General features: G+C 36.7%; 2 protein-coding genes across 2 annotated transcripts; both read left to right on the top strand.

The window, feature by feature from the left end:
- Positions 1-2,111: 2,111 nt before the first annotated feature.
- LOC123654919 lies at positions 2,112-5,768 on the top strand. Its single transcript, XM_045590776.1, has one exon. It carries the CDS (start codon positions 2,112-2,114, stop codon positions 5,766-5,768), a length of 3,657 nt encoding a protein of 1,218 aa, XP_045446732.1.
- A 245-nt stretch (positions 5,769-6,013) lies between these two features.
- Positions 6,014-7,321, top strand: LOC123654918. Its single transcript, XM_045590775.1, has one exon. It carries the CDS (start codon positions 6,014-6,016, stop codon positions 7,319-7,321), a length of 1,308 nt encoding a protein of 435 aa, XP_045446731.1.
- Positions 7,322-11,323: the final 4,002 nt, after the last annotated feature.

Here is an 11,323-nt window from a genome sequence, read left to right as displayed (position 1 = left end):
TATGAGCACCCTCGAACCGATGACATCCGACTCGCTTGCCACTGACAATACTCGAAACACTGTTGCATTTGTTACGCGAATATAAATACGATAATGGTTGATGGGTGACGGTTATTCGATACCATGGGGAGATAAAAAGCACGCAAATACAGTGTTAAGTAGCTGCGCCCCGCGGTTCCACCCTAATTAAAATTTATGGCTCAGTAAGCAGTGTAAAGTATTTTTGACGAGAAACCTAGTAATGTGGATTGGCAGCACTTATTCTTCCTTGCTTTAAAATAAATACCATCATTTCATGCTGAAATATTGCTCGTATACTAGAATAGGGTAATGCGAACAACAAACTATACAAGATGAGTACGCAAAATTCTTGGCATTAACAATATATATGCGAGTAGTTTTCTAAGGCTGCGTTCTGGCCTTGTACAGAATGGAAAGGCGCGGCTATGTTAGTAATAAAAGCATGATGGACATATTGTGTTTTAATTTTGAATCAAAGAAGCGAATAAAAACTTATTCAAGTAGCATTTTCGAAACGTCATTTTAAATGAAATAGCTACAATTTTTTTCCATAATTAAATAAGATTCAAATATTTAAAAAATATATATATAAAATATTCCTAATCACAGCTATTGTGAAGCTAACACCAATTGGGAATGTAGATTCTTCTGAATGCTTGATGTAAATATTATTAATATGTCTGTCTATGTTCCGTCATCGTACATTTTTCGTGATTTTACCGTTGTAATCGATGTTCTGCGTGAGTAGATTTATGCAGCAACAAAACGCAGCCTTGAAAAGCTGTTATGCGCTCACTGCCCGCGAGTTGAGATTTTTTGACAAAAACTTGAGGGTAGTAGCAACTAGGTGTGGCACACATGATCGCACCGCGAACGTACGTCGTAATTCGGAACTCGACCGCCACGCGAGCTTCTATGCGCAAGTGTTATCATCAAACTCTAATCGTGATACAATAAACTATTAGCAATTGCTCTAAGACTTTGAAGTGATGTGCAGAATCCAACCAGCTGGTGTGCCCTAACGATAGTGGAAGTCATCATCGATTCTCTAAGGTACGTGGGTGCATTGTATTTTGTTGCTGCGTGCCTATTAACGTTCTGAACATCGATTACATCGGCAGATTATTCCTGGTCTGACCAAAGTGTAGTAAGAAGCCACCTATCGGTTTTCTTTGTGGAGGTGCGTTTGCTACATTTCTCTGGTGCCGAAACCCGGGATGGTTTCCACTAACCTCATGTGCTGTACCGACATACAATAGCTGTGGTATTTCTGGTTAAAATAAGTACTTTGTAAATCGTAATAATTCTATATTTATCGTTGTTGGTTGCAGAGTTATCATTTAATCGGAATATACTAATCCAAAGAAACGTTCAGTGTCAGTACTTACGGGCTAACTAGTCAATGTATCGGGATTTATATCGTAAAATCATCGTTTTGGTTTTGTCTTGAATTACTGTAAGATCAAATTAAGCAATCATCAATTTTATCGGTGCTTAATTTACCTATCGGCTTACGTTAATTCTTTTAGGCATTACAAGTTCAAACTATAAATATTTGTGCATCATTTCATACGTCATTAAGCGTTAAATATCGTACTATATTTGCAAAACATATTAAAATTCATAATTCACGAAATAGAATTTTTATTTTTATTTTTTTCAATATCGGGTAGTTATATTTTTCCCACCGGTAACTCGCCAACTCATCGTGCCGGTTAGGTGAAACTATTTAATTGTTTATCCAACTAAGCCGTAAAGTAAATAGGTATTCACTTTTAACAAAATAATACGAAACAATATTAAAACTTCAAAATTCAAACTACGACTAATTTGTTCACTTATCATAATTAACCGTTTAAACGAAATACTTTAGAAAAAGATTGTATAATTATCATCGTTTATGTTTTTATATTTTATTCAAATACTTGTCAATCGAAGCGCATCTGCATCGATCGTAGGCATCGTACTTTTTGTAAACAATATTCCAAGGCGTTAGGGCGGTAACACACTTAGTGAATAAATATATATTTTTTTTTTAATTAATTTTTTTTTTTTCTTTATTTGTACTCGGTAATTAAATCTAAATTAAAATGTCACTTTTAAGTAAGCATACGCGAAGGTCTAGTGCTTTGAAAAAATCTAAATCCAAATCTGAAGATTTCGAATATACTGCACAAGATTTGCCATCTTTGCGTCGAAAGCGGACAATTGCTATTAAACGTTTAAATAAAGCTTTAGAAATCGGTCAATTGGCTAGGAGTGATCCCTCTCAACGCGACTTATTTTTGTCTTATCATCATGACATTAAAACCATAGCGGCGGCTTTTGAAGACGCACATTTCGGTATTTTAGAGATTTTAGATGATGCTTCTGACTCGGATGCTTGTTTACAGGAGCAATTTGATGACACGTATTACGAAATTGATTCTATTTATCGCGGTTTAATTCGAAGTGACGATGAAAAGCAATCGAAAAGCGTTTCATCATCGTTAAATGTTCGGTTACCGAAAATAACACTTCCTAGTTTTTCTGGTAACATCAAGCAATGGCCGGAGTATTTTGATACTTTTAACGCTTTAATTCATAATTCTTCTTCACTTACTGAAACAGAAAAGTTTCACTATTTGGTGTCCTCCCTTAGCGGCGACGCATTATCCGTAGTTAAAGCGTTTCCTTTAACTCATGAACATTACACTAGTGCGTACCAAGCCTTATGCGCTCGATATAAAAACAAACGCGATCTTGCTTTTACTTGTTGGCGCGAAATCCTTAATATTGAATTTAAGTGTAAGGATGCTAAGGAATTTCGTAAGTCTCTCGACACTTTTGATGAGAACTTAAGTATCTTGAAAACAATTAATTTACCGGTTCAAGACTGGGATTTCATCATTGTGTATCATATCTTATCAAAACTTAATACAGAAATGCGTCGTAGCTTTGAAGAAAAACATTCCGATATCGAGTTTCCGACTTATAATCAATTAAAACTATTTTTACAATCTAAGTGTGAGGCTTTAATGCGGGATACACATTTTTTGGAATTACCAAAATCGAATAGTAAGCCTTTTCAAAACACAACTAAACGCCCCAGTGTGTCACACACCTTAGTTACTGCAAACAATGAATCGGTTACGTCTACAACTAATAACAACAAACCTTCGTCTTATACTAAAAGGTGTTCGTATTGTAATCAATTGCATTCTATTTTATCGTGTACCGAGTTTCTAAAAAAATCGATAGACGAACGTATTAAAACTGCCGAAGAAAAGAAATGGTGTTATAACTGTTTAAAATCTTCTCATCAATTAAAGAATTGTAATTCTTTATTTTCGTGCCGTACATGTAAACGTAAACATCACAGCCTACTCCATCGTGACAGTACCAATAAGCCACAACAGAGTGTGAACTCAGCAGCCTTATACTCGAGATCTCCTTCAAGGTCTACCGTGCTGCTTGCAACTGCTATCGTGCAGGTTCAGGATGCTGATGGAAATATGCAATCTTTTCGAGCGCTTTTCGATACTGGTAGCCAAAGTAACTTTATAACAGAGTCGGCAGTTAGACGTTTGCATTTAGTACCCAATCGAACTTCGGCAAGTGTTTGCGGACTCGGAGAAGCTTCTGCTCCTATTAGCGGAGACGTCACGTGTTGTATAGGCACACAAAATAAAATATATTTCAAATTAAATATGCACGTAATTCCGAAAATTTGTAGCGATCAACCAATAGCTGAACTAAATTCATGCCGATGGTCTCACATTCAATCATTAACTTTAGCGGATCCCAGTTTCGATATTCCCGGACCGGTTGACATATTGTTAGCTGCTGATGTTTTCGCCGAATCGCTGTTAGGTCAGCAAATCAAGGGTAGTCAAAATCAACCTACCGCTTTTGAATCGTTATTCGGTTGGCTTCTCCTTGGGAAAACTTATTTAAATTCTAGTGCGGCTTTACTCACATCTTCTTTATCGTCCAATATCGATACCGATTTAAACTCATTAGTGCATCGATTCTGGGAATTAGACGACGTACCGAAAGCGACTTCATTGACACCAGAAGAACAACTTTGTGAGCAAAAATTTGTAGCAGAGCACTATCGTGATACTTCTGGTAGATATGTTGTCAAATATCCGTTTAAAGATGATTCTGAACCTATCTTTAACGGCTCTCGCGAAGTGGCACTTCGACGGTTTTATGCGATTGAAAAAAGACTATCAACAGATCATGAATTATCCTCTCAATACTGCGAATTCATGGCTGACTATATCGAGTCTAATCACATGTCACTTGTGCCACTTGATCAAATGGGTACAGGTAAATATTACATCCCACATCATTGTGTTTTACGTCCTGACTCGACTACGACTCGTCTTCGAGTTGTGTTTGACGCGTCTGCAAAGGATCGTAACTCTAAATCTTTCAACGATTCTCAATTAATCGGTCCGAAGTTGCAACCTGACATTTTCAAAATTCTTTTACATTTTCGGGAACATCAAATCGTAATCATGGCGGATGTCCGCCAAATGTATCGGCAGATTCTGATTTCGCCTGAACACCGCGAGTATCAACGTATTCTCTGGAGATCGTCGCCTCGCGATGATATTCGAGAGTATCGTTTGAATACGGTTACTTATGGTGTAGCCTCATCTCCTTATCTCGCTTGCCGTACGTTGCGACAGCTTGCTGACGACGAGGGGGATGCATTTCCACTGGCGAAACAGATCGTACTCTCGAATGTGTACGTCGATGATGTTGTCTGCGGCTTTGACGATTTTAACGTTGCTCAGGAAGCAAAGACGCAACTTATCAAACTTTTTAACTTAGGACATTTTCAACTTCGTAAGTGGGTTAGTAATGATCCAAAGCTTTTATCTGACTTACCCATTGAACATCACTTACAAGGTTCAATATCGCTTGACCACTCGGAACCATCACCTCTAAAGGTTCTCGGTCTTCAGTGGGACCCTTTATCGGATTCATTTCTCTTTTCGGTACAACCCACACATCAAACTTGTACTAAACGTTCAATCCTAAGCGAATTTGCGCGAATTTTTGATCCTTTAGGCTTTCTTTCACCAATCACAATCCAAGCTAAGTGCTTGATCCAAAAACTTTGGATTCTCGGTGTGAATTGGGATGAAACGCCGCCCATCGAAGTTGTCCATTCATGGGCTTCTTATACGGATCAACTTCCGAAGCTAGCTCAACTTCGTATACCGCGCAAACTTACCTGCTCGAAGTCCACATCATACGAACTGCACGGATTTTGCGACAGTTCTGAAGTCGCGTATGGTGCTGTGATATATTTACGTGCCACAGATGAAGCTGGAAACATTCAGGTCTTCTTTGTCTGTTCCAAAGCTCGAGTAGTTCCATTGAAGCGAATTCCACTACCGAGACTAGAGCTTTGTGCTGCAGTCCTGTTGGCTGATTTATATAAGTATGTTCATGATACGTACCTTGCGCACATTTCAATCGATTCTGTCTTCTTGTGGTCAGATGCTACTATCATTTTGTCCTGGCTACGCTCTCACTCGTCACGCTGGACTACTTTTGTAGCAAACCGCGTGAGTCATATCCAGGAAATCACTCCACCAGAATGCTGGCACCACGTTTCCTCCAAGGACAATCCAGCTGATATTTGCTCTCGCGGACTTTTCCCCAGTGAAATTCTGAATAATTCCTTATGTGGGCGGGACCAGATTGGCTTGCAAAGGAAAAGGATTCATGGCCGTTGCGTGTTGTAACTGTAACTCAGGAAGAAGAAGAGATTATCCAAGCTGAGGCCCGCAAATCAGTGGCATTATTGAGCGGACAAGGAGCTAATAACGACAATTCTCATTTTTTAACCTCTTTGACGCATCGTTTTTCATCGTTACAAAAACTTTTAAACGTTTTATCATATGTTTATCGTTTTATTAATTCAATTCGAAAGCGCTGTAACTCAAATAAAAATCTTTTTATAAATAACATTGAACGTCATAACTCCTTGATGCAATTAGTAACACATACCCAAAGTCAAGAATTTTCAAATGAAATTTTAAGCTTACAAACTAAAAAACCTGTCATCAAACAGTTTCGTAAACTCAATCCATTCATCGACGATTCCGGAGTCCTCAGGGTGGGCGGCAGACTTTCTCGCTCGGGGCTGGAATACGAACACAAACATCCAGCACTCTTACCTTCTGATCATCCGCTAACGTATTTAATTATCGATCACATACATCGTAGTTACTGCCACCCTGGTGTAAACACAACAATTTTTCTGCTATTGCGGCAGTTTTGGGTAGTGTCAGCGAAACGTGCAGTGCGTCGCGTTCTTTCAAAATGTATAAAGTGCTATCGACTGCACCCTCAACCGTTACAACCGTTCATGAGCGATTTGCCTGCATATCGTGTAAATCAGGTGAAGCCTTTCTCTGTCGTGGGCGTGGATTTTGGCGGACCTTTTCGCATAAAACTTGGTCCACATCGTGGCGCTAAAATTGACAAGGCGTACCTCTGTGTGTTCGTTTGTCTCGCGACAAAGGCGGTTCATCTAGAGGTCGTTTCCACACTATCAGCGGACGGTTTTATCGCTACTCTTCGGCGTTTTGTGGCGCGTCGTGGTCGCTGCACGACTATTCATGCGGATTGTGGTACCAATTTTGTTGGTGCCCGGAATCAACTGTCTTCCCTTATGGAGAATGCTTCACATGCGGAGCGAATTGAATTCAAATTCAATCCTCCATCGGCTCCTCACTTCGGCGGAGTGTGGGAGATTCAAATTAAAGCGGCCAAAACTCATTTATACCGGGTTGTTGGTGATCAAGTGTTAACTTTTGAAGAGCTAACAACGCTCTTCGCTCAAATAGAAGCTGTTTTGAATTCGAGACCGCTTTGCCCCGTAAGTGCTGACCCTAACGATTTATCAGCATTAACTCCAGGTCACTTCCTGACCTTAGAACCGTTAACTGCAGTCCCCGATGAGGATCTATCTTCAATTAACGTTAATCGGCTTCATCGGTGGCAGCTGTTACAATCCTTTCACCAAAACTTTTGGTCCAGATGGAAAAATGAATATCTGAATTCTTTAACGCAACGCGCCAAATGGACCAAAGATTCGAAGCCTCTAGTTGTAGGATCGATGGTCATTATCAAAGATGACAACCGCGCTCCGTTACACTGGACCCTTGGTAGGGTACAGCAGCTTCTTGCTGGAGCTGACGGAGTCATTCGAATCGCAATGGTTAAAACTGCAACCAATAACGTAATCCAACGGCCTTTGGTTAAGTTGTGCCCTCTGCCACTGGAGGACTAGCATTCCATCCATTCCATCCATCTTGTGTTTTGTAGTTTTAACTGTATTATGTATTTTAGTTTTAATCCTTTTTCTTTTTTTTTTTTTCTTATAACTATTAGTATCGCACCGTTTATCATATTTTTTTTTTTGTTTTACCTGAAAATACCATAGCTATTTTGGTGGGCGGGATGTTCCGTCATCGTACATTTTTCGTGATTTTACCGTTGTAATCGATGTTCTGCGTGAGTAGATTTATGCAGCAACAAAACGCAGCCTTGAAAAGCTGTTATGCGCTCACTGCCCGCGAGTTGAGATTTTTTGACAAAAACTTGAGGGTAGTAGCAACTAGGTGTGGCACACATGATCGCACCGCGAACGTACGTCGTAATTCGGAACTCGACCGCCACGCGAGCTTCTATGCGCAAGTGTTATCATCAAACTCTAATCGTGATACAATAAACTATTAGCAATTGCTCTAAGACTTTGAAGTGATGTGCAGAATCCAACCAGCTGGTGTGCCCTAACGATAGTGGAAGTCATCATCGATTCTCTAAGGTACGTGGGTGCATTGTATTTTGTTGCTGCGTGCCTATTAACGTTCTGAACATCGATTACATCGGCAGATTATTCCTGGTCTGACCAAAGTGTAGTAAGAAGCCACCTATCGGTTTTCTTTGTGGAGGTGCGTTTGCTACAGTCTATATTACTTATAATACAAATTTATAAGATGCATTGGTGGAAACAAGATTAGGATTGTTTAACCATTACTATTTAAAGCTTCAACAATACATTTCTAGACTTTTATAAATCACAGAAAATATAAAAAATTATATTTTCCCAGCACAACGATATCAATCGTAACATTCATAATAGTAGTAATAACAAATTATTTAAACGTCGCACTTTCTTAATTTTTAATCAACATACAACGACGTAGTCATGCGAACTGGCTATATTTCATAAAAACTAGCTGGTAAAAAAATAATATCAGCTTCGTGAAATATTACGATTACCGTCAGCCATTGTGAGATCGAAATCGATAAGGAAACAAGCCTATTTATTTTATTACAAACCATTTTACATTACGAAACAGAAAAATATATAAATTCGAACTTTATGTCTTTGCGATAAGGATTGATGAGATGTTTTCGATGTGGAATTATAAAATAGTGTGTCGTTATCACAAATCCGTCTAGAGCCGTCAAAAGGCATCCATTCACGCGCGTAATTATCGCCCGACGCGACAATAAGATTACTTTGACAATAGCGTTCGTAATAGGGTACCTTAATCGCTCTTTTATGTTACTGTAACAGTGCAGTGTATTGTGTAGCTAATTATTTTTAATTATTTGATAGAAAATATATGTTTTTATTATTATTTTTCTAAAATATTCGAACGATATTGTGTTAAATTATTATATTTTACATGTGCTCTAAGTGAATCAATAATACTTCAAGGTATTACAATCAACAATTTTTTAACAACATTTAACTATATTAATATTTAAGCACAATTGTTTGATGACAAAGCAAGCTCTAAGAAAAAACGAGTGTGCTTTAGACCACACGACTGAAGTAAGTAAAACTTCTTTAGCTCCATCTAACTTATATCTCCATCTCAACTTCCGTTCGCCTCGCCCAATCACACTTTTCGTACCTAACGCTCTCATCACGCATTCAACAGCTTACTAATCAAGTCAAACGTACGTAAAAAAGTTTTACTTCAAAAAAAAAATATTTATAACAAATAAACAAACAGAATATGAAGCAAATACATGACAAATACAATACTTTATTTATTCTTTTCAAACCTTTTTTCTACAATTAAACTTTAAAATACAAAATTCTTTACATTTTAAAATTCGAAATAAAATCTGTGGCTGTGACAAAAACCCCATATTATTAAAGTGCAAAAACTGCTTTATACAAAAAAAAAAAAACAATAATAGCCTAAGCCTAATCCAATGTGATCGCATGACCCTGCAACATGTTCATTGTATGCCGTAATCCGAGAACTTGTTACGCCATCGACATGTCAGCGAACACACAAACTGAGGGAAAACAAAATGTACAATTGAATTCTACTTTTAACATGTTAGGATAATATTTCAAGTTGTCATTTTAGTTGAAGTTGGAAATTGTATAAAACGAACTTACTATTTGTGACGTTGTTTACGTTTGTATAGCTATAGTAATAAAATGTTTTCTTTTCATTATTTTACTAAAAAGTTAATAAATAAAGATAACATATTTTTAATTTGTAACGATTTATTTATAAATAATAATTGTACGAACCAAGTCGTACATTTGCGAATCAGCGATTTTATTAAATAAATTGGTTATCAATATAATAATTATTCAGTACGTTTCGATCTATCAAGGCGATCGCGCGTGCTCGCACACCGGGTCATTTGATCATTATCAAGGATCAATAAATTAATTTATTTAATTAATTGTGATTCGGGTTTATTTCATATTAACAAGTAAAAAGTGTGTAGAGTCAATCAAGGACGCTACAATAATTATAAATGATATCAATAATTGAATTTATTTTTTTTGCTATACAGTAAATATGTAGTTTTGACTTTTTTTTAATAAAGGTAACTATTGTACAGCCGCCGTATGACAAATCGATAATATCAATTGAAAGTTTCTATAAAACTAAATTATTTAAAAAAAACTACTTTTATAATCGATGTTATCACTTAAAATAAGTATGTAAAATTCACAATTTTTTACAATAGGTTGTCATAGTTAACTGACAATGTGTATTTTGTTAACTTAATTCTTGCTTATGACACTTTTGTTTGCCTCGATATTTCCTTTAATAGCAATCATTAATGTTACCTTTATTTCATTCCTACATATATTAAGAAGCATGAAAGAGTTTCGTAGTTACTAGACCATTGTATTTACAAAAGAAGCAAATAAACATGTGTCGTACAGTTGATTGATTTGATAGATTGATTCAGCATGTAACATCCCACTGATTGGCATGGGGCTCTTTCTCTATGCAAGGAAGGGTCGGAGCTTTATCCGTCACGCTGCCGCTGGTTAGTGGCGATGACTCATATGATAAACTACAAGAAAAGCCATATAAACTAGCCAGCCATATTAACATGAATCAAGCTGACTTAACATGAAAGTAAATCCTTTAGGGAACTAAAAAAAAACCTATTATTTCTCCGTTCTTTTACGAATAGAAGTATTGTTTTTGCAAAAAAAAAATCCATTTTCAAACTTTAAGGAAATTTCTTTTCTATTACAATCTCAACCGTAATTGTTTGGTATACACTTTGTTTACTACTCTTACTATATGATATGACACTTCCACAAAATCTTATAAAAGAATCTTTACTGTATTATCAAAATTCCGAGGAAAACTTGGACGAAGTTATGTATGAACGACAAATCTGTATTGAAGCTCTCACAAAGTAAAGTACTGAATATTGTGTAAAATCAAGGATGTTAGACATAATAATATATACACTTTTTGCTTCTGGGGTTAAAACATCTATCGTAATCAAGGTTTACCAATTTAATACGAACATCACTTATATTATTTATCAACAAAGTATATTTGTCATGCCTATGTACAATAATTATAACAGAGAATTCCAATTTGTTTAACTTTTAACAACAGCGTTGCCGCTTTTAGTACGAACTATGAATATTTCATGTGGCAATTAAAACATGGCGATTACATCGTTATACATAATTTTCATATTTTATTATAATTGATGTCGATTACAAGCGGCAGTCGTTTAACATGAACTGGAACTGCGACAGGTCGATAAATAAACAATAATAAGATAACAAGGCTTCATTATTACTTCACTTATCAGATAGATCAGTGATTCTCAAACGTTTTATGTCATGTCAGGTTTTAATGAGTTAAAAATTTGGCACGCAAAGAAAAAATTAAAGCTGAAAGTTGTTTACTTTTAACTTTTAACTTTTTACTTTTAACTGTGACTGTACTGTGTGACTTTTTGTGAGTACATTTCGTCGGTTGCCATT

This window comes from Melitaea cinxia, chromosome 7 (genome assembly GCF_905220565.1).
Source record: "Melitaea cinxia chromosome 7, ilMelCinx1.1, whole genome shotgun sequence".
Taxonomy (NCBI): Eukaryota; Metazoa; Arthropoda; class Insecta; order Lepidoptera; family Nymphalidae; genus Melitaea; species Melitaea cinxia.
Note: the sequence above shows the minus strand (reverse complement) of the source record. Positions and strands in the feature narration are given on the sequence as shown.